Source organism: Myotis nattereri, assembly GCF_964212035.1.
Source record: "Myotis nattereri genome assembly, chromosome: 7".
Lineage (NCBI taxonomy): Eukaryota > Metazoa > Chordata > Mammalia > Chiroptera > Vespertilionidae > Myotis > Myotis nattereri.
The window spans coordinates 31720569-31745307 of record NC_138082.1 but is presented as its reverse complement, the minus strand read 5'-3'; the positions used below and the strand labels follow the sequence as shown (position 1 = coordinate 31745307).

At 46.3% G+C, this 24739-nt stretch overlaps 1 protein-coding gene across 2 annotated transcripts in view; it reads right to left on the bottom strand.

Moving 5' to 3' along the window:
• DIS3L2 (DIS3 like 3'-5' exoribonuclease 2) overlaps nt 1-24739 on the bottom strand; it is a 325776-nt gene that overhangs the window by 25538 nt on the left and 275499 nt on the right. For both annotated transcript variants that reach the window (XM_081096258.1, XM_081096259.1), the window contains exon 15: nt 10450-10529. In XM_081096258.1, the coding sequence (XP_080952384.1) occupies nt 10450-10529 (80 nt within the window). The remainder of the gene's footprint in view (nt 1-10449; nt 10530-24739) is intronic.

The window sequence follows — 24739 nt, the reverse complement described above, 5'->3', positions numbered from 1 at the left end:
GCTCCCACAGAGGGAGCACCGCTCAGCCAGAAGCAGGGCTCATGGCTGGCGAGCGCAGCGGCGGTGGCAGGAGCCTCTCCTGCCTCCATGGCAGTCGGACATCCCCCGAGAGGTCCTGGACTGTGAGAGGGTGCAGGCCAGGCTGAGGGACCCCCCCCCCCAAATTTCGTGCACCGGACCTCTAGAATAGAAAATAAAAAAGAATCTATAAACAAATTATTTAAATTTAAAAAAATAAATTTAACAAGGTCACTGGATATAGGTCAATAAAAATAAACTATATTTTCATATATCAGCAATAAAGATAAAAGGAGATTTATAAATACAATTTAAAATAGTATCACAAATATCAAATACCTAGGAGTAATCTAAGGAAAGATGAGGAAGACCTCTACATAGAAAATTACAAAGCATTACTGAGAAAAATTAAAGAGGATCTAAGCAGGGGTCCTCAAACTTTTTAAACAGGGTGCCAATTCACTGTCCCTCAGACCGTTGGAGGGCCGGACTATAGTTTAAAAAAAAACTATGAACAAATTCCTATGCACACTGCACATATCTTATTTTGAAGTAATAAAACAAAACGGGAACAAATACAATATTTGTATTTGCATGTGGCCCGCGGGCCGTAGTTTGAGGACCCCTGATCTAAAGACTGAGATATACCATGGCTGCTGAAAGAAAAAGGTCAGACACAAAAGAGAATATACTGAATGATTCCATTTACATAAAGCTCAAAGCCATGTAAAACTAATCTACATGTTTGGAATTAAGATGATGGATTCCTTTGGGATGAGAGAGAGGGCATAAAGGAAGTTGTTGGGGTCTGAAATGTTCTATTTCTTGATTTGGGTAATAGTTAAGTGGGTGTGTTCATTCTAATACTCTTCTGAAGTAGATGCATAAGATTCTTGTACTTTCTTTTTTTTTTTTAAATATATCTTATTGATTTTTTTACAGAGAGGAAGGAGAGGAATAGAGAGTTAGAAACATCAATGAGAGAGAAACATCGATCAGCTGCCTCCTGCACACTCTCCACTGGGGATGGGCCTATAACCAAGGTACACGCCCTTGACTGGAATCGAACCCGGGACCTTTCAGTCCATAGGCCGACGCTCTATCCACTGAGCCAAACTGGTGCTGGCTCTTGTACTTTCTTAATGTTATAATTTAAAAATACATTTTACAGAAGTGAGTTCATTGTAAAAATGTTTCCCAGTGCGCACTATGGAGGGAAAGAGTGGGGTGGACATTAACACACACTGAGACATGGATCAGGGCATCTCTGCATGTGCACTGATCTGTCTGCATGGCCTCTGTCCAGCACAATCTCCCCCTGTGGCTCCCACGTGTTCTCACTCTCATCAGTCCAGCCTTAGAAAGCAGCAGGAGCAGAGGAGCTATTGATTGCCACCAACGGCTCAGCATCCTGACCTGCAGCATGGGAATCCTTTGCTGAGGCAATTTAGTGCTTTAAAATGTGACTACAGGCTATGTCCCTCCCCCATTTCCCAGCAGCAGGAAAGGGTGTTGCTGCACACAATTCATTAAGAGCTTCTCCCTGCCCTGGCCACATTACATTTGTGGGAGACTGGGTTACTGTAACCCCAAGGTAATGTAAGCAACACAGGAGGCAGCCATGCTGACCTAGGCCTTGCTGCCCTCCCTGCGGGGCCCATAGCAGTGCAGCACCACTCTGCGGAGCTGTCCCAGGTTCGCTCCATGTTTCATGGGGTGGAGGCAGTATCCCAGGGAGAAGCCTGCTGGCTCCATCTCCGGTTTACAGCTTGACCTTGGGTAGGGCACCTCTCAGGGAACTGGCTGCCCTCTCTATAAGATGGGAGTGTTCATATCCCCTTCTCTTCCTGTAGGAAAAACTGAGGTCAAATGAACACTACATTTTGTCATCCAAAATATCATTACTGTCGCTGTATGGAGTGAGGTGATGGGAGGAAACAAAGAGCCACCGCCCATTTCTCTGTGTGGTGGGAAGGTGAAGCACATCCTTCACCAATCACCACCTTGACAGTACAGCAACTTAACATGGTGATGCCCAGCAGTAAAGGCTGTGATGGAAACAGTGAACTCACACTCCAGCCAACTCCAGCATGCCCATCACAGCTGCAGGCTCGCTCCCATGAGGTCACCTCTGGCACCTCTCTCCAGCTGCACTGCTTCCAATTTCCCCCAAAGCCCCCCCCTGCCTGACTTCCAGCTCCCCTTTCTCCTAAGCAAGGGCTTCCCCAGGACAAGAAAGGCATTCTTCCTTCTAACTTGGTGGTTTCAGCGGGAGGTCTGGAGGCTCTCAGGTCACATCACTGCTTAGCCTGAGGAACTGGCCACAGGTCCAAAGCACAGACACAAAGTGTCCTTTCCAAATACTGATAAGTGTTGGGGTTGGTCTGAAGTTGTCGGAGCTTATTTAGGTGAAGGAAGGAGACAAGAACCAAGTGGAGAAGGAAACAAATTAAACTCAGGGCTTTATCCAAGAGCCTTGCTCCCTCTCCTCAAGTTGACGGCCATGAAAAGGTGCCCCTTGGAGCTCCTGCCATGGGAGCATCAATTGCCCAACAGCCCAGCTGCAGTCCCTGGGACCCACCACTGCACTTGCATTGAGGCCACACGTCCCATGGGATGCTCCTGGCCAGGGACCGAGCACTCTGGGGAGGCCTGCAAGATGTGAGACTCCTCCAACAGGTAACTTTGGCTTGAGGACTTCCCATCAGCCTGGGGAACCTTTTTGAAAACTAGACAGCAACCTAAGACTCTTCCTACCATCCTCCTCCTCCCTGCTCCTCCCCAGGGGTCAGACTTGAAAGCTCTCTTCCTGCTTTCTTCTCTGCCCTTCTGTTCCTCACAGGCCTTCCTTCAATAAATCTGGTGCACATCTAATCCTGTCCTGGCACCTGCTCCTCGGAAGACCTGAGCTAACACAAATGGTACTGGAGCGGATCCGAGAAAAACAGGCAGAAAGATGGAATCTGGAGACTGGCTCACTCACTACCTGGCGGGCAAAGGGGACACTTTTCTGAGCAGTATGTGGGACATGGAGAGTCCTTGGCACAGAGAAGTGGCACAACTGCTCAGAGATTCACCAGTGACGACCTGGGAAAGAGCCTTTGATCACTGTGTGACGACTGAAGCATCTGAAAGCCTGGGAGGCCCAGGACTGGGGAGCTGGCTGGTTACTGTGAGGTGTGCCGATGTTCAGCAGGGGACAGCGACTGTCTTAGCAAGTGGTCAAAGGCTAGGTGGGAGAGCCGGAGGGCCTCTGGCCCCCACTTCCCTCGGAAGGCTGGCAATGCCCCTGTACCTCTCCTCGGGAGCCTCCCACCTCCTTTCCCGGTTGCCTGGCCCAGAATGCGGGTTAAATGCCAGTATAATCCAGTGGGGGATGTGCTGGGCCTGACAAGGGAGGAAAGAGATTTTGTACCAAGAGTGAGAGGAATTACTTGCTAATTGAGGGGCTTGATAAGGGGGGCAGGAAATAAGACCAGATGAGCAACAATTCATTGATTTGTGGGTAATTTCTTGAGATGTGGGATTTAGCACCCTGGCAAAGACCCTAAGGCATGGGGCAGACAACTGCCCTGGAGCCTGGAGAAAGTGACAGCTAAGGCTGAGCAAAGTGAAAAGGCATGAACTGCCCTGGCAAACAGCTGAGTAGGAATAGAGGCTGAGGGGAGGGGCTAGGCTAGAATAGATGTATTACTGAGCGCAGAAGGCCCGCCAGAGAGAGAGGCCTATGTTCTGTGGAAGGATCTGCAGGACACCCCATTCACCAGGGCCATCAGAAATGTACCAGTGAGTCCGGCTGGTGTGACACAGTGGTTGAGCATCGTCCCATGCACCAGGAGATCACGGTTAGATGCCTGGTTAGGGCACATGTCTGGGTTTTTAGCTCAATCCTGGTGGAAGGCATGCAGGAGGCAGCCAACCAATGTTTCTCTCTCATTATTGATGTTTCTATCTCCCTCTCCCTCTCCCTCTCCCTCTCCCTCTTCCTCTCCCTCTCCCTTCCTCTCTCTGGAAAAAAAAATTTAAAAAAAGAAAGAAAAAGGAAATGCACCAGTGAGACACCAGCATCACTAAGGAGTTTGGTGGTAGCATTCCTTTGCAGGCCAGAGAGGACCACAGAGAGGTAGTCATGGAGCTGGGCTCACTAACATCCATGGGGATGAAGGAGCTGAGATACTAGAGGTCAGAGGTCTGAACTACCATTGATGGTTACTGCCAAGATTCTTTGGCTGCATGTATCAGTGGATAAGAGGAAGAATCACCATGGAGAGATGGGGCGGAGGGCAATAATCAACCCAGATCAGAGGAGGGGCAGAGAGAGATGTGTTGAACCCATGGGAACCTGCTGACACTCCTTTGCCCAACTGTGAACAGTCATATGTGTCAATCCTGAGAGGGATATGACAGCCAAGGGGGCAGAAATCTTGCAATGAAGGTCTGGGTTACACCCAACAGCTACGCTGCCAAGACCTGCTAGGTGCTAGCTGAGGGTGAGGACCAGTTGGGGTTCCGAGTTCCACTACGATAACGGAGGTGGTAGTTTGTCCCACTCACTTCTCCTTTCTAAGCTCCTTATAGGGAAGTGGCCCAGGGTGACTGAACATAGCAGGTGTGGGGAGCCGCTATAGGGTTAAACCTCAGACTGACCTGTTGGCAAAGTCACAAACAAGTCCCAGCTTAGAGGACACAGTCCTCTTAAGCATAATTAGGCTTGACCTTATGACGCTCCCTAGATCTTACCTGGGAAGCTAATGGGCTGAGGGAAGTGCAACAAGAACAAAAACAAGTGAAACTCATAAGAACAGTGTAACTTTGGTAACCACTACCTTGTTTTACCTCTGACTATAAAAATAAAGGCTCAGCTTGCCTCGGGATCTTTCTCTGTGGCCCCAGCCAGAGAGAGCTAGAGAGTTCTGAATGCTGTCTCCGTGTAAAACATTCTTCGCCGACTCCGTCCACACCTTTGGGAACCCCTGGACCCCCGGGGCTGGACCCTGGCAAGCAGGGGTCTCGAGGCAGGACTGTTCCCCCACATGGGATGTGAGATTCCTCCAACCAGCAACTCTGGCTGGAGGATGAGCCACGGGCCTGGCCAAAGCTTTCTTAGAGCCTGGTTACAGGCTGAGGCCCTGCCCACAAGCTCTCCTTTCCCCGCCCCTCTCTTTCACAGGGGCAGGCTGGTGCCACTGTCTGCAGACTCCCACCATTCCTGTGTGCTCCCTTCATCCCCCATACGTCTCTTGCGCATTAATCCAGTCTGGGAGTCTACTTGTCAGTGCACCTGACCTGACCCAGCACAGCCTCCATGATGAGAACAAAACAACAGAAGGAGACTCTCAGTGTAACACTGAGCTTTGTCCTTTGGGTCTGCCCTGCCTGCACGAACAGTGTCCTCAGACTGAGGGGAGGTTGAGCAGGCCAGGCCCCCCAAAGCAGGCCAGCACACTGGGAATCCCTCAGGTCCAGAAAGGGCTGACTATGTGATCAGGGGCTGGAGGAATTGAGGTGGGTTTGCAAGGGCCCAGAGCCCTGCCTCAGCCCTGGCTGCTGCCAGAAAGGCCAGTGACCTGAGCTACGAGGTGCCCTCGGGCTGGGGAGAGGAGAGGACAGAGGTGAGAGCAGAACTGCCCTGTGCTCTGGAAGGCTGCAGGGACACTGTCCTTCAGTGTGGGTTTAGGAAGGTGGAGGCACCTCAGCTAAGGACAATCAGTCCCACAGGAAGCTCTCTCTCTGATACTTCTAGATATGGGCTATTAGCTATGATGATACAGGTTTCAAGGTACCAAGATGAGTCATCTGGCGAGGCAAACAAAATATTTAGTTTCATTTGTTTAGCAAACTCACCGACCCAAGAAGAACGAGGTGGGGGAGCAGGCTGTGGGTGTCAGGGAGTCTCTGGACCAGGGCGAGGCACAGTGCATGGGCCATTCAGGCAGGTACAAGGGCCAGCACCACAGTTTCCACAGTCACATCGCACATCACATTGTTGCATTCTCCCTCAACCTTGAGATGTATCGTCACCTTCATGTTTCTAATAGGCTCCATCACAGAGTGGACAATGACCTACCACAGAGAGTGACTGGCCAGACTCAGGTTTACAATGACAAATCAAGAGCTCATTCCACCCACCCAGAGGTCTGCAGGGATTAGAAATCCCAGAGTTCCAGACAAGAAGCTTCTAGGGAAGGTCAGCTTAGCAGAGGCTAGAATCAGAGCTCCCTCGATCTTTAAGCTGTGAAAAGAAAGGCAGGTGACATGGGCTTTAATCTGCTAGAGCCGGGATAAAGTTCAGGCTCTGCTCTCGACCACAGTATGACCTTGGGCAGGTTAACCTCTCCGACTTTCAGTTGTAATGTGTTTTTGGTTTGTAATCTGTAAAAATGTGACAGTAAGTCTGTCTTGAGTGGTTTTGAAACTAGAGATAATGGGGGAAGCCCATAGCCCAGTGCTGGTGAGCTGAGGGCAGTTGGGAGGCAGGAGCTCCTATCATTGTTCTCCTTTCTTCTTTCTCCTTTCTCCTTTCTTTCTCCTTTTTCTCCTCCCCGCCTCCCCTCCTCCCCTCCTCCCCTCCTCTCTTCCCCCTTCCTCCTCCTTCCTCTTCTTCTTTTTCTTCTTTTTTTTTTTTTTCAAATCCTCACCCGAGGATATTTTTCCATTGATTTTTAGGGAGAGCGGAAGAGAGAGAGGGAAAGACAGAGAAACATCAATGTGAGAGAAACACTTTGACTGACTGCCTCCTGCATGCACCCTGACCAGGGCCCTGGCCCGGGAGGAGCCTGCAACCGAGGTACATGCCCTTGACCAGAATCGAATCCAGGACTCTCGAGTCCACAGGCTGATGCTCTATCCACTGAGCCAAACCAGCCAGGGCACTCCTATCATTCTTAGGCTCCATGGGTCAGAAACTCGAGAGGCTGTGAACAATGTGTAACCTTGCAAACAAATTTGGCTCCTGCAATTTTGTCTGGTGTATTCAATGCACCACACAAAATGACAGTGATAGCATTATTACTATGCTTCACTATCAGGCTAAAAATGGTAGGCAGTTGATGTAAATACTGGTAACTATAATTACTTCTATATTCACAGAGTTAAACCAAATTTTTATAGCTTCTTTCTTCTACATGTTAGTTCTTTAGAATCCATAAACTATCCAAGGAGATAATTTCCCCTCATGTCATGAGTAATTTAATCCTCATCATAATCCTACAATAAACAAAAAGACAAAGAACCTAACTGCCCAATAGTTAGGTTCTCTCTAAAAGGATTACACTGGGTCTTCTCATCCCTTTATCAAGAATGATTTGCCAGCCATAGCTGGTTTGGCTCAATGGATAGAGCGTTGGCCTGTGGACTGAAGGGTCCCAGGTTCGATTCCAGTCAAGGGCATGTACCTCGGTTGCAGGCTCCTGGCCCTGGTTTGGGGCATGCAGGAGGCAACCAACTGATGTGTCTCTCTCACACAGCTGTTTCTCTTTAACTATCCCTCTCCCTTCCACTCTCTCTAAAAAATCAATGGAAAAAAAATCCTTGGATGAGGATAAAAAAGAAAAGAAAAGAGTATCACAATAAAGCTAATCTTAATCTTTTTTTTTAAAAGTATTATTTGTCAGGTCCTGGGCTAGTCACTAGGAGTACTGAAATGAACAAAACACATAGTGGTTTTAATAATTAATTATTACAAACTAATACTGAGATATCAAGCTAACTTCTTTCACATGTAGACCCTCATCTCCCTGCTGCCACCGCCTTCATGTCATTTGGTTCCTTAGGGAATATCCTCATTTCCCAAACATCACTATTACACCAATATTGGGATTCAGGTACTCCTGGGGAAATGACCCTGACCATGAACAGAGGAACACAGGGCAGAGCCTGGGGGAAAAGAGAAAATCATGGTCAAGCTCATGGGGTTCTCCGTGCTTCACTTCACAATTTCCAAGTGAGAAAAGGAGTTTGCCTTTGGACAGAGTGTATGGCACACAGTTTGGGGGGGGAGGGGGCGGCACCAGCCTTCTCCCGAATCAAGAGATGAGGTTAGCTGCATCCAGCGCTCATGGACACAACCCTGCTGGCAGGGGAAAACAGAACAAAGTACATGAGGTGACCTCTCTGTTTGGGAAGGAGAGGCAATCAACACTTACTTTGGGCCTTCTATATGCTAAGTCAGTGATGATGTTTTTAACATGTCTTCCTACTCAGTCCCATGACAATCATGCCAGGTAGGTATCATTGGAAATTGTGAAGTGAAGCACGGAGAACCCCATGAACTTGACCATGATTCCCCCCCCCCCCCCCCCCCCCCCGCCCAGGCTCTGCCCTGTGTTCCTCTGTTCATGGTCAGGGTCATTTCCCCAGGAGTGCCTGAATCCCAATATTGGTTTAATAGTAATGTTTGGGAAACCATAACGGATGAAGAAACCTGAGGCTCAGAGAGGTTAGGAAATTTGTCCACATTTTGAGAATGAACCCCAACGCTGCCTCTAAGACAAGCAAGACAGAACCATAGGGAGGGGCCATTGAGGCACTGGATCATATACTTTCCTATCCAGCTTCCTACACAAATGTTTTCTTTTACAGGTCTTTGGGGGCCAAAGCAAACTTATATTTAGAACCCTGAAATTCTCCTCCTAAACATCGCTTACTCTGATACATATGAATACTAGCAGCTAGGGGTTGGGCCAAGAAAGAGAGCTAGGCTATTCTCTTCTCTCAGCTTCAAAGACAACCTAAAGCTGTTGTCACTGGACCACATGAATTTATAGGAAAGAGGGCCAATGCCCTTCTCCCACTGAACCAAAACCTGCCAACCTTTGTTTCAGGGAGTGAAGAGTCAGGCAGAAATGGAGTCTGTAAACACTCCTGGGCATAAAGGTCAGTTTCTGCCTCCACGATCTCCATGCATGGGGCTGCCATCCAGCAAGCAGCAGGGAGTATGGGGTGGCACTGACAAGCAGGGTAACAGATGGCATGCCAAGCAGCTTGAGGCTTATGTTTCTCCTATTCCCGAGTGATGCTTGCCCTTACCACTCAGAGACTTGCTCAATTGTCCCTGCTAGTCCCTGGACTCCAAAGAAGTCCAGTCCTACTTCTCTGCTGAATTAAGCACTACAAAAAGCTGAGATGGTAATTCCAACACCATGGCTTACATAGCTTGGAACAGTGCTGTCCAAGAGGAGGAAGGATGGTGTTAAAGGATGCGTGGCCAGCCTTTCCTAAACAATTACCTTGGTGGGAACCAAGGGTACACAACAGCTCATCATGACATCCTTCTAAATGTAAATTACAAAGGGTAATGATGTCTTGAAAGCAACCTGAGTGGAGATTTGTCATGAAGCACCCAGGAACCATCTCAAACCATATCAAAGCAAGAGCTTTGAGGAAGACATGGGTTTCCCTTTGGAAGGTAATGTACAATCCCACTGGAGTATGACTATTTGATTCCTTTCATTGCATAAAATTAACAGCTTAGATATTTAAACATTCAGACCAGGGCATGTTGTCCTCAAGTCCATATTGAGACTGTTCTTGTCACTGATTGGAGTTTCCAAGGTAGCAACTTGGGACAACAGGTTGTCTATTCTCTCCCCAGAGTAAACATGATAATGTGACTCTGCCTCAAACAGCTGTGGCCAGTGACCGTGAGCAAGTGCCCTTGACCCCAGCTTCTGCAAATACAACAATAACAAAAGGAAACTCAAGTGCTCGCTTTGGCAGCACCTATGGTAAAAGAGAAGTCTTCAGGTTGTTATGAGGATTAAACTGGATAGCAAGTGTAATGTTCCAGTACTGTCCTAACCCCCAGCAGAGTTTCTCAATGGTGGCTGACGTACTTATTTACCATCATCGTCATTGTCATCATCAGGGCATATTCCCTTTGCCTTGCTCACCACCACTTTTACTGTCTCACAGACAGAAACACATAGGCACAGATCAGTCTGCCGGGAAGAAAGGCGGGGCTATGGAAGCATGCACCTCTTCTGATAAGGCCACCAGGTTAAATCTCTAGAAGTTCTCAGAAATCCCCCAACTACAAAATTCACGAGGTAGACAATTACAACAAAACCTGCAAACATAAGTGTAATCAGACAACGTCAACGAGAGCCCAAGTCACACAGTGAACCAAATCAGCAGGCACATGGCTGGAGACAAAGCAGGGCGGGTCTGGAGAACAGCTGGAGCCTGGAAAGGAAGGTCTGCTTCGGGACACACAAGTCAAACATCACAGCTGCTCTTATACAAGCACTTCAAGTTCTCTGTTTACGGGCAAAGGAGAAATATTTTCCTGCCACCTATTTTCAAGTATAGTCATGAAAAGTGTGATTGTCTCCCTGACAATCTCTTTGTAGGAGAAGCCCAGTATAAGAAAGCTCACAGGTGCTACCCCTGCAGGACACAGCGAGGTGACTCCCTTTCCACTGAGTGGCTTACTTGTTGCTGTCGCGGTACTCGTAGATGTGACATCCTTGAGGCAATCCAGTCTCATGGTCCAGAGTGAAAGCAAGCTTCAGCTGAATAAAGAGAGAAGAGAAAAACAAGTAAGATTTAGGCAGCATGCTCTATTCATTCTGATAGGTGAAATTTTAAAAAAAAAAAAGAAAGCAAAATCAACTCCCTTCAGCTGATGTATTGTGGAGAACCTGGGCCTGCCACTTCTGGGAACAGCCCATGCCTCACAGGGACACTGTTGTTACCAGGACTCTACTATTCATTTGGCATGCAACCAATTATTTATTAAGCACCTACTTTGTGACACTGATCTGACTGATGGGGAAAGAACAGTGAACAGCGGCAGAAAGCGGCCTCATTCACGGATCCAGTGCAGAAGATGGACATCAATCACATAAACTAGTGACTATAGATATAAAAAACTTCAAATTAAAATAGGTCCTCTGAAGCAGGAAAAAACTCCCATGTTTCTATAAAAGTAAATAACTGGACCTAGACTAGGACTGAGGAAAGACGGAGAGGGTTCCCTGGACCATGGGGAGGAAGAATGGGGGGAGCAGACGGTTGTCCTTGGCACAGAGCACAGAGGCCATGGTGCAGGACCTGAAGGATGGCTGGGAAGCCAGAACTCGCTTATAGGGGACACAGTGCACAGTGACGCAGCAGAGGAAGGCCAGGGCAGAAAATGCAGGACCCTCTTGGCTACATTAGAAATTTTGGCCTTTACCTTAATAGCAAAGGAAGGACTATGACAGTGATGGCGAACCTATGACACGTGTGTCAGAGGTGACACGCGAATTCATTTTTTTAGTTGATTTTTCTTTGTTAAATGGCATTTAAATATATAAAATAAATATCAAAAATATAAATCTTTGTTTTACTATGGTTGCAAATATCAAAAAATTTCTATATGTGACACGGCACCAGAGTTAAGTTAGGGTTTTTCAAAATGCTGACATGCTGAGCTCAAAAGGTTCACCATCACTGGACTATGACATGTTTTAAGGAAGGGATGGATATGATCAAAGTTATGTTTTACCAAGATCCCTCTGGCTACCATGTAGAGACCAGACTGTAGGGGAGAGAGCCAAGCAGGAGCCCTGTGGAAGGCTGTTGAGAAGAGCAAGTGAACGGTGATGGGGGCTGGGCATAGAGGGCAGGCAGGCAAGATGGACAGAAATGAACAATTTGAGATCTACCTTTGAAGTGAACTTTTAGAAGGAGAATTGACAGGATATACTGATGGACTTGATGTTCGGTAGTAGTGAAGACGTTGATTTCAACAACCAGGCAGGTGGTTGTTCCATTGCTGAACTTGGATATGGATAGGGAGTCAAAAGTTTGATTTCGGACATGCTAACTTGGAGGCACTCATTAGCTCTCTCTGGTTAGGGACGATCAGGAATAAGAACTCTGGTAATGAAGTCTCTCTTTCTGGATCCCAGAGGGGTTGGGGTGGGTGGTGCTCAGGTGAGTGTAGAACTCCGTCTGTGTCGTTGAGGAGCCAGAGCTCCAGGAGGTTCTGTGTGTCCTGCTAGAGCCCAGGTGACTGTGGCAGCTTTAACATTTCCAAATGCAGAGCCAGTTACTAGGTTTACAAATTCACTGGGTTTTTAAATTGCTAGGGAAATTTTCACTAAAATCAACTGCACATTAGAAGGATATAATATTATAACTTTTTTTCTAACTGCAAGGCTGTTAACATAGCTAATGATCTGCATCATTAGATACTGGATGAGTTTTCTCTTCCTTAGAGGGAAATAAGCTGGTAGGAATGGTTTGTCCTCTTACTGACGCACATGAAAATACAAAAACAGAAACAAGCCCATCACAAAGCCAGAAACGTCAAGTTAAAGGTGTGTTTTCCCTACAGAGCACTGCTGGTTCTTCCCAGACGTCCTTCAGTAGAACAGAAAGTAATTATTTCAAAAATCTATTAAACCCTTTTCTCTTTATCTCCCCCTCTGCAGCTAAGGTCAGGTCTATAACCATCTGGTCTGCTTCAAAGACTGTACTGCTTAGAAATTTTTAAGTTATTTGACTCAATGACTCAAGTTATGAATTTATGTCTTAGAAAAATTATTATAAATGTAGGAGGAAAAGTTGTTTTGTTTTTTCAAAACTGTTCACCTCAGTATTATTTGCTGGAAAGATTGTGAAAGACCAGCAACAGCAGAAAGGTTAAATAAACTTTACCAGAGTCACATGCAGAATAGTATGTAGCCGTTACACTGTTTATGAAGAATTTTTATTAACCTGGGAAAATATCTAGATTAGATGAAAAAAAAACACACAAAAAACAACAACAGATGCATACTTGATTATATACAAGAAGACTATGTAAATATCACAGACTGCATAGAAGAAAGATGGGAAGGTACAATATCAAAATGGCAGTAGGCCTTGGCATGGCTCAGTTGATTGGAGCATTGTCCTATACACCAAGGTGTTGCAGTCATTGATTTACAGACACAGAGCCATGCCCCCTGCAGGCTGCTGTGCCCCTTGGCACATTTTGATCTGGTCCAACAGACCTTTAGTCATCCAATTTCACCCCAGTTTGTTATTTCCTTTTGCTTCAGTAAGAAAATTTTGCCTCACATCTACCCCCACTCAGTAACTGTGCCACTAGACGACAAACAGTGGCTCAAATTCTCTCAACGGCCAAGTGCTCCCTACTCACCAGTGCTTTTGAAGAGGCACACACAGGCCTTCACTCAACAGTAGTTACTGACTGTGTCCTATGAGCCAGGCTGCCATCTGTGTCCTTGCGGCTCTAGCTAGGGCCTGCAGGGACCCATCGATGGAGAGCTGCAGCCTGGAAAGTCTTATGAGATGTCCTGAGGTCTGTCTTTCCCTTTCCAGAGGCAGCTGCCACGTCAAGCAGGAGAAGAGTCCGCCCCAATCAACCAGACCATTCTGACTGCACAGCATTCCTGGTACTGAGTGAGGAGGGAAGGCAGTGAAGGAACCCAAGGGCAGTCACAGGCCACTCCTCCAGGGGAGGAAGGAGGCCTTTAGATGGGTCTAGTTGACAAAGGTTTTCCTCTGGACAAAGGACAGCCCACCTCCCTTGGGCAGGAAATGGAAGAGTCCTCTACTTTCAGGGGTTCATGCTAAATCACCAAGGAGGGCAGGTTCAGGACAGCGAGAGTATGAGGCTCCTGCTGGGACCCCTTCTGACTAGCTCTTGTGCTATGACATGGGCCCCCAAGAAACTGGCAGTATGGGTGAGCAGAGGCTCTCGGGTGAGTGGAAGGGGTGAGGACCCTCGGGAGAGCAGAGGGCTGGTGGGGCCATCCTCCCAGCAGGTGGCAATAGGTGAGGAACAAGAATGGCTGATTCAGGAATAAGTATTCCTCAGGGTTCTCAGACATTGCTTGAGGAAGACCCTTCAGGGAAACCTAAGGGGAAGAACAAATGCCCTGGGCTAAGCAGGAGAGGGGTGCACAGAGTCACTGAATGTAACCATTAAAGGAAATGTGACCTTACTTTGGAGGCCAACCCAGTGAAGCCAACGGCCAGATCACATTCATGAGGCTAACCAGGAAAGGGTGGCTAGGCATGGCGTGCCCTGGGCTCATAAACAAGTCAGTCTTCAATCTGTTCAGGTCATAGTTGGCTTTCCCAAACAGCCACGTTCCTGAAGAACATTATACTTAGGCCACTTGGCACTAAACTCCATCAGCTAAGGAAGGTACAAGCTCAGAACTTCCGCTGCTTTTGAAAACACCTGGCTTGACCTTGGATGGGCAAAACATGCACTAAGAAGTCTAGGAGTTGCCTGTCTTGTCCACAACAGCTCCAAGATGAACTCTGGTGGACAACCAGTTCTCTCTCTGACCTTAGCCTGGATGGTACTTGCAGGCTGCTCCATCATTGAGCAGGGTGACCTTGGAGTCCAGCTCTGAGTTCCTCTGACAGGGGTACATTGAGAGAGGTAGCTGGTAAAAAAAAAAAAAAGTGCTATTCTGTGGCCAAGCTTGCTCGAGTTCAAACCAACATGGGTTCTCTGGGAGGCCTGTGAGCTTGCTTCAATCTGCTAGCTATTAGGACCAAGGTTCAAACGCAGGTCAAGGACCAGCCTGGGAAGCCTCCAGCCACTACATGGTTGACTCTTCCCCACACAGTCCACTAGTCTTGCAGAGTGTCCAACTCTCTCTCAAGCTGAAAGTGGCAAACCCCGTCCTAGTTCAAACATTTCAGGTATGCCATTTATGGCACTTAGAAAGAACAGAAAAGTAACTTCTACCTGAGCCTGGTTTTGTAATTGAAAAATCTTATTAGAAGGAAATCTTCACATTCTCTGAGGTGATCTTTAGTTTTTCTTCTTTAGTTTTCCTTGTTTGGTTTGGATTTCCTAAGCATTATTTCTTTTTTTCCATCTCCTCTTTGCTTTCTTTTATAAGACAAAGATGCTGTGGACTTGGCTTTTACTTGGTTCACAACGATTCTATGGCAATGTATTAAGTTTCTTTCTCCTAAGTCCACTGAAGTCTTTTTGGACTTGGAGAGAGCTTTTTAAGAAAGAACTTGCTCATTCAGCAGGATTTTCCTCCCCACCCCAGGCTCTGGTTCTGACCTGGAAAAAATAAGAGTGAGAAAGAGCAAGAGAATCCTGCAGTCCTGACGCTCAACTTCACAAACCACAAAAAAGAGCCTTGCTCCAGTAACGTAATCATGGAGATTGCTGGCACCTTGGTCTTTCAAGAAAAATACATCCATCTGCTGGCACAGGGACCCATCAACTCAATCCTGTTCAGCATGGAGTTCCCGATTCATTAGTGTTGGAAAGTCTATAGTGAGGCTGGCCGCTCCCACTGGATGACGCCTCCCCGCGCACCGTCTGTAAACCCCACAGCTGTGTTTTCACTTAAGGCCACTTCTCCTGACTCCATTGCACCTTGTTCCAGAGGCTCGTTCTATTCTCATTACGGTTAAAAATGACAGGACTAGGATTCTTCAATGCTGAGGTTTTATTTGCTCAGAAGAAAAACCGCCTGTCTCCAGAGCTATAGTCAACCCATACGAAAGGCTGCTCTTCAGTTAGGAGCCTCAGAGGCCAAGCATGTAAGTTTATTCTGTTTGCTTCCGTCAACAAGCTAGTCCCAGGAGAGAAGCCTGGCTTCTCTTGCCCACCCCTCAGGCTGCCTCCTCTTCTGAGGGTCACTTCATCGCTCACCAGCAAGGCCAGGGTGGTAGGGCTCTGCTGACCACTGCCCCACATTACTTCTGCTTCTATTACTGGAAACAGCCCAGAAGAGCTCATTCCCCATCCCAGGGTCCCCTTCAGCAGAACAGCCTAGCTTTCCTGATGAGGCCTTACCTGGTTACTGAGCTACATTGTTGCCCCTCACATGTCTGGCCGACATGACTACAAAGCATGGTGAGCAAGTCTGCATGTGTCACACATGAAGGCAGAGACTTGCAACTTATCTGCTCATCCTACCCACAGCTGAAGCATTTTTTATGATTTTCATGGCCAACGAGGGTGACTGTGCTGGGACATTGCCAGCTCAGAGCTCTGGGATCATTTCACATCAACCACTCTTCAGGGACTGGAGTTGCCCAAAGCTGCTTCTACGGGGAAGTGCCAGTGCTAACTGTGAGGACGGCACCTGGCCCCTCCACTGAGGGGGGATGTCATCTGGGTCCCTTTGCATTTAGAAGATATCAGTTCTGCCAGCTAGCTAACTGCTTTCTAAAGCTTGAGGCCCTGCCCACACAGTGGAAAATCTCCCCACTGCAGACCTTGCAGAGCCTCCAGCATCAGAGTCTGCTCGCTGCTTCTACTCCACACCCAGCAGGGAGGAGGCAGCCTGGTGAGAGGCCACCAGCCACACAAGGAGCTGCTCTAAGCTTCCCATGGAGGCAAGTGAGGCTACAGGCAAGTTATGTATGTAGACATGAGCTTGCTCACAGCTCACTTGCCTTCCTTAAGATTTTTGTTTGTTTGTTTTAATATACTTTTATTTATTTCAGTGATTAAGGCAAAGGGAGAGAAGAGATAGAAACATCAATGATGAGAGCATCCTCGATCCGCTGCCTCCTGCACACCCCCTACTGAGGATCAAGACTGCAACCCAGGCATGTACCCTGACCGGGAATTGATCTGTGATCTCCTAGTTCATAGGTCGATGTCCAACCACCAAGCAACACCAGCCAGGCCATGGAGTTGTTTTAATCATCCTTCAATTTTCACCAAAGTTTGTTTTAAGAAATAGCCTTATAAAACCTCCTTCTTCATTTGCCATAAATGTAAAAATCTGTCCACTATGACATTTAATGTCCCCAATATCAAGCCTTACATGAGAAAGTGCTTTGAGAGCTAGGAATGAGGCTTGTTGTAAGATGTAACCTTATGAAAATTTCCCTCCCCCACAAAACAGGATCCTTCTGCCTCCTTTCCTGATTGTCTTTCTTTCTATTGCATTCATTTCATGGGTCATTTTCTTTGTTCTAAGTGTTCTCAAACCATTTTTGGAGATGGATGAGGATGTATATAAATAAAATAAGGTTCTTCAAAATATAAGCCAAAGTTAAAACTGAGATCCAGGCAAACTTGAATACAATCTGATGAAACAATGAGCATGATGGTAGGCATTTCAGTTTATGGAAGAGAGAAAACAGGATGGTCTTGTACAATCCTCAGAGCTGTAATCAGGCTGGCTCTACTCTTGAAAAAAGAGGAGAGAACAAAATGATCTTCCAGGGAATTGGCCTCAGTTTCTAGGGACTTGAGGATTCGCGAGTTATGTAACTCCAAGCTGGGAGCCAGCAGTGCTGGGCCTGTCCCTGTTCTCTCCCAGACTCCAGGGTGGTGGTGGGGTTCTACTGGCCTAGCCTTCCTACCTGTAACATGGAACTGAGTTCCTCTTTGGCCATTGTTGAGGTCTGTTTTATGGACAAATGTGAGATATTTTCTAGGTTTATTGGAAGAAAGCACTTGTGATATGCCCCTGCTAAGTCTGTGAGAATAGAAGCTCTGAGAATTCAGATGGACCAATGCTCCCATCTTTGGATGTTTTAATGAGAAATAAGTGACAGTTGAGAATTTTACTATTTAATGCTGTCTTATGTGGCCAAGAATATCTGACAAAGTTCGTGACATGACTCATGATAATTCTACTTCCTTCCTCCCAGACAAGGTCAAATGTCTGGACAATACATACTAGGACAATATTAATATTCTAAGGGCTTTTCTGGTCCTAGGCAGCCAGTCTGCCCCTCTCCCCTGCTCCTGCAATCTGACTTCAGCTTATCAACCTGAGGCAGCAGGCTCAGCAGCACCTCCTGGCATAATAGCTGTCCACTGCCATCCAGGCACAAAATGCCTGTTGATCTGAATTGCTCAGAACAATCTGGAAGGGACACCTAGGAGGCCCATACCTGGAAGCCCATACCTCAGGTTCCTATTCTCATCCAAAATAATTTAAACAGCCCTTTTCTTTATAGAACAACCTATAAACCTAATAGATACCATTCTAATTATGGTAAAAACAAAAAAAAATATGGTATTGTGAAGTTTAAAGGAAGTACAAAATAAGTTTATAGCTAAGTTGAGATGCATAACTAAAAAAATTTAAAGAGTTTAGTTGAGGGTGTTAGAAAATGCCAGGATCCAGTAAGAAGGAAAATGAACGGCATTTCTATTTGCCTTACTACCAGAAAAATTAGCTTTGGTAAATAGAGAATCATTGGATAATCAAACATAATTGAAAATCATTTAAGAAACTAGATATAATGTTAAATATTAAAAAAAAAGTTTTTTAGTAACTTTAGGGGGACATTTTTATTAAGCCGAAACTTGTTTTCCTTTCAACCTTTGTATAGTCTCTTTAGGGGTCTGGGCTGGACTCAGGGCCAGGCAGAGGTTCTTATGCTCTGCAGAGATTTGGGGACCCTCTGGTCTAACTTTCTGCCCATTAGACTTCCAAAATTCCCTTCCTACGAGTTTCTACTTTTGCTGCGACCCCCCTGCCTGGGACACTGGCCTACTGTATAACGAAGGAAATGCAAGCAGGTGTACTTACACAATATCAATGCAGGGAGGCCACACAGATTAGAAGTAAAGGTGCAGCCTCTTTGGGCAGTATAATTTTGAATTCTGTCTTCACTTCCTATTAGCTGTCTACTAGTAAGCCCAGGCAAGTGACTGTACCTCAGTTTTCTCATCTGGAAAATGGGGATAATAGTACCTACTTCATAGGGTTGTTATGAAAATTAAATGAGGAAAACCATATTAGAATAGTACCTGGCTATGGCAAACATTCTGTAAATGTTCCTGATGTAATAAGCCTGGGTTTATTTCTTATAATGAGTTGAGATCACAATTTAGAAGATGACACACTGGCACACGCTGACTGGGACTCCACAGTTCCAAGTATGATCACCATGAAACCTGAGCTAGAGCAGCGCTTTGGAAGCCACTTCTCCATGTGCAGGAGCACTGTGGCACTCAGCAGGAGGACATGATGCTTCAAAGCATCACCTGTCTGCTTGGACAGCCCCACTGGCATTTACAGCGCTGTCGGCTGTGCTGATACGGACTCCTATCACAGGGCAGCCCCACTGTATTTTCTGGTGACAGGTCTCCTGCAGCAGCAGGTAGTGGGGGCTGCTGTGCCCTACACGAGGCTCACTACTCAAAAGAGAAGCTTTGAAGAGCCTGCAAGGTTGGCAGATGCCTCAACATGGAGGCTGCCCAGTACCTCTGCACCGACACCAACTTGTCAGTAAACCTCTCCTTGGGAAAGGAAGAGACCACAACGACCTACTAGAGCAGCGGTTCTCAACCTGTGGGTCGTGACCCCTTTGGGGTCGAACGACCCTTTCACAGGGGTCGCCTAAGACCATCGGAAAACACATATATAATTACATATTGCTTTTGTGATTAATCACTATGCTTTAATTATGTTCAATTTGTAACAATGAAAATACATCCTGCATAGCAGATATTTACATTACGATTCATAACAGTAGCAAAATTACAGTTATGAAGTAGCAACGAAAATAATTTTATGGTTGGGGGTCACCACAACATGAGAAACTGTATTAAAGGGTCGCGGCATTAGGAAGGTTGAGAACCACCGTGCTAGAGCAAGGCAGGGGGCTGGCTCTGACAGTCTGATATAAAAACATTGCTTCTTTCGTGGTCTGATTCTTTTCATTTATCCTCAAGTTGGAACATGTCTATAGCTATATATTAAACTATTACAGATTATAAGCTCCCAATTGGTTACTCTTGGTGATCCCCCACAAACCTTGGTTAAATACAGTGGGGCCTTGACTTACGAGTTTAATTCGTTTCGTGACGGAGCTCATAATTCAAATTACTCGTACGTCAAATCTCAAAGTGAATGAGTGAGACATGTGATGCTTGGGCTGATGTTGTGGCATTCACTGTGACCTTCGCTGTGCCAACTAGCGGTGGGGTATCTGAAGCTGGCTCATAACCTGAATTTTAGCTTGCAACTCAAAGCAAAAAATCGGCCGAGAGACGGCTCGTATCTTGAAAAACTCGTTAGTCGGGACACTCGTAAGTCAAGGCCCCACTGTAAAGGATTTCCAGGTGATGTAGGGCTCTGCAATAAGTAGTAGGAATAACAGGTTCCATACTCAACCAGACACGGTGCCAAGGACTTCATGTGTACAGGGACCCCTACTTCTGTTTTAAAGATGAGGAACTGAGGCTCAGAGAGGGGAAGTAACTTGCCTACCCAAGATCAGGCAACACTTGGCAGACCCAGAAATGGAACCCAAATCCATGTAACACTTCCCATCGGGCAACACCTGCAATTTCTTATCCCACAAACAGGGGGCTCCAAAATTTACTTCTCTCATCTAGAATCAGATCGATGAAGGACAGCAAAGAGCGTTCAGCCTCCCTAGGCTCACTGGCAAAGGCACTATTGAAGAACAAGGTGGGGACTCTGTCCAGCGGGGAGGCTGGGCAGACGGACCTGCCCAGTTTCAGGTGGAAAAGCTGGACTGGAGGAAGTGAATGCTGGGTGGGCCTTCCTCCTTTAGTATCCTCCCAGGTAAGCCCACTCAAGTGACAGCAAGTGAGAAAGAGAGAGATGGGTTGGTTCTACTTTTCCAGTTCAATGAACTACCCTCTGGTTGACGTGCCTCTGTCACACAGGTAGTTAGTAATAAAATCAGAACCAGAGCCAAGGGCTTCACAGGGTATGCAAACGGCTAAGAGAAGAAATACCAGTCAGCTAGTAAAAATAATGGATGGCAGGAAGAAAAAAAAATTAAAGAAGCAATAACAACAAAAACTACAATTAATATAGGATCTATTATTATCCTACTGAAAAAAAGGGTTGGGGTTCATAGAGCCAATTTCTTTTTCTTTTTTTTAAAATATGGAGCGCTTCACAAATTTGTGCGTCATACTTGCGCAGGGGCCATGCTAATCTTATCTGTATCGTTCCAATTTTAGTATATGTGCTGCCGAAGAGAGCACCATAGAGCCAATTTCTATTACTGAAGTCATGGGCCCCTATCCATTGGTGCAATGTGTGTCTAGTCCTATGTCATTTCATCTGTAAAATGAAAGCCTCAGAAGAGATGTTCCTTTGGTTCCATGTCACAATTCAGCAAGCAAGCCCTTGTTGAGCACAGTTCTGATTAAGGACTGTTCTATCCTCGTTCTGCCACTTCTAGCGATGTGACTTTTGACAAGTTACTTAACCCTAGTCAGTTTCCTCATCTGTAAAAATGGGTATAAGGTTTAGGACTGAATAAGGTAACACATGAAAGCGCTTGGCAAGAGGCAGGTGCTCCATACATTCTAGCTGTTTGTTATTATTAATAATAAGCCAAGGAAGTCTGCTGTGTCTCTTTATAGAAAACCAGGCTCTTAACAGCCCCAGATGATTAAGGAAATGACCACTCCAGCCCTTAAGTGACCTCAGGTTATTCTTTCCTTTGTTCCACCGTGGAAACAAGTGGGGACTTTTAAAAGGCCCTTCCAACAGGCATCTCCATGGGCACACCCTCATGAGAATAAGCAGCCACTCCCCATGCCAATGTCACCAGGGGGCCGAGAATTCTGAAAGTGGGAAAAAATGGCCCCAGGCTCTCAGTTTAGCACCAATGCCTCCAGAGGACAGCCAGGGTTTGTGCGGAGGCCCCAGCAGCACACTGAGCACAGAGAGTGGGACAGTGCCAAAGAGAGGCAAGGGTCAGATGTGTGATTGAATTAGGTGCTGCATGGATACCCCACAAAGCTCAACATCACTCAAAGGCTGCATGTGTGAAGGATGACAATGGCCCGCACTGCCCACGATGTCACCTTTACCATGACTAGCTACAGAAATCTGAAGAAATCTCCCCCCAAATCACATATGCAAAGACTCCATTACATAGTCGAGAGAGCACTTTGAGTAGCTGGGAACCCAGCACAAATGGCTGACTATATCTTAAGCAATATGCCCAAGGCCCATTGAAAACGGACAAAAATGGGTATTCAGGATCCTTCGTGATTTATTAAAAGTGGCATTGTCTGTGCCTTTGCATGGCACCAGCAGGGGTGGGATTGAGGGCACTCCTCCTGACGGTGGGGTCACCCCATGTGTCTCCTGTTCCCTTGGACTTTTCAACTCCCGTGGCCCACATTCACTCACTCACTCTTTCTCCTTTGAAGTTAATGAATACCGCCTCATCTATCACTGACATGTTGGGTTTCAAAAGGACTGGGAGTAAATTCACTCCTTTTATTTTATTTTTTTTTTAACCAGTGAGAGGGCTCAGCTGGGAAGAGGGAAGGAGGGAAGGTGGAGGGCAGCAGCAGGACCGAGCTAATGGTGCCGCTTTCCTCAGCTCCATGCAGCCCCAAGTGCTCCCCTGGCATCCTCGCTCGCAGTGGGGGGACAGAGATGTGCCACGTGCTGTTCCCCAGTCCCTGTGTGTGCTCACCACAGCCTCTTGCACTGGTCTTTATATTGTTTCTAGTCCTACTCACTGTACTTTGGAAGGTACGCATGTTCCTAGTGCTTCCAGAAATGCTCACTTAACTGGAACAGAGGAGAAACCTATGGCAGAGGCAGAGGCACACCAGACTTCCATGGCCAGCTGCCTCATGGGTTCTTTGAGCAAATGACCCCAATGTACCTCAAGCCCACAGGGTTCCCACCTCATGCCTGCTCTTCCTCCCAGGTGTGGGGAGACTCTCCTGGGTAACACCATAACCAGCCAGCTGCCCAGTCAGAGAAACCCAGGAGTATCCAAATGCCCCATCTCCACTTCCTGGATTCTGATTCCACCTCCTCAGTACCTCTCATCTGGGCTTTCCTGTCAGCTGTATGATCTCAAGGCAGGGCTGTCCTGGATTACTGCTACAGCTACCCAACTCGCTTCCTTGATGTTCACCTTGACCCCTTTCAATTCTTTCTCTCTAGAGCTTCCAGAGAAAACTTTCGAAAATGCAAGTCCATCCATCACTCCCATATGTAAAATCCGTCAATGGTAGCAAGTTGAATTAAAAACACTTATATTTCAGTGCAAAGCAAACAAGATCCATAGGTTGGCCCTGGTTACTTACACCTCTAATGACATTTCCCGGCCACCCCATAAGCCCTTCCTATGACACAGCCACGTCAATAGCCTGCACATTCCAGACATACCAAACCTCTGCACTGTCCTGCCTGGAACATCCTTGGAAAAGCCATTCCCAACCTGCTCTCAACTGCTCTCTTTTACTAAGATAGGAATCTCCTCTGGCTCCTCGGATCCAGCAAGGATCACAATCAGGACCAGGCATTTCTGGGAGATGCGGTGGCTAATCTGTTGTGCAATGACCGACACAAGCCGACAATCGATGTTGTTTTCTGAGTGTTTTTGCTGCAGAGCCTTTTCCCATGGATGAAAGATGGCAGGCCTCTACTTTGCTTGGCTGAGGTTGGTCCTTTCACAGATTTCTATCAAACGTTAGCTGCACGTCCTTCCCAGGCAAGCAATCCTTGGCCTCGCATCCACATCAGGCTCTCTTCCCACCTCATCATACTCCAGCTGTTCTGAGGAAAACCCGATTTCAATGGCAGTCATAACTAGCAAGCTGCCTTGTTGACTATAATTTTTAAAAGCCTCTCGGTTATAAGATTAAAGTGTGATTGAGTGAGTCACCGACATGGGTGTTTGCATGTAATCGGCAAAGCCCTGTGCTTGGCACCACTCACTGTCCTGATTTTGTGCAGCAGTCAGAGGAATTATCTAGAAAGTTTAGAGGGTTTTCTCTTATCATCAGCACCTTCTTTGGGAAGATATAATCTTCACTTTTATGCCAAGTCTTAAGCCAGGAAAGCCTCATATGTGTTTAAAAGCCACTCCTGGGGCAGCTTCTGACGCTGATACCTGCTCTTCAGATGGTTCCTGGGGGGCACCATGCCTGGAAAGGCTCCCAGGACAAACTCCATCCCAAACCTTCTCAGGTAGGTCTGTCTGTTACTGGAATTGTTTACCAAAAGGAAGTTCTGGGCCCAAGAAAATAGTGTTTGAAAAGGAAGGGGAACCTAAATATAAATCCTAAAACTATAAAACTTCTGGAAGAAAACAGAGTAGAAAATCTTTGTGACCTTGGGTTAGGCTAAGCTTTCTTAAGCAAAAGCACAATAAAAAAAAAATTTTTATAAACTAAACTTCATCGAATTTTAAAATTTTACTCTTCAAAAGAGGATAAAAAGACAAGCCAGAGAGAGAGAGAGAGAGAGAGAATGAAGAACCAAGACAAAGACGAAAAGAAAATATTTGCAAATCACGTATCTGAGAGGATTTGTAACCAAAATATAAAAAGAACTTTCAAAACTTACTAATGAGAAATGAAACAATCCAATTAAAAAATGGGCAAAGATCTGACAGACACTTCATCAAAAAAGATATGCAGACCGCAAATATGCACATGAAAAGATCAACATTTTTAGCCACTAGGGAAATGCAAATGAAAACCACAATGAAATAACACTACACCTGTTAGTATGGCTCAAAAACAAAATAAACAAACAAACAAACAAGAAACTGACAATACCAAGTGTTGGTGAGTATATAAAGAAACCAGAACTCTCACATTGCTGGTGAGTGGTAGAGCCACTTTGGAAAACAGTTGGCAGTCTTTCATAAAGTTAAAGATACACTTAGCATATGACACAGCAATTTCCCCTCTAGGTATTTACCCAAGTGAAACGAAAACTTAATGGTTACACAAAAGCTTGTAGGCAAATGTTTATAGCATCATTATTTATAATCACCGAAAACTGGAAACAACCCAAGT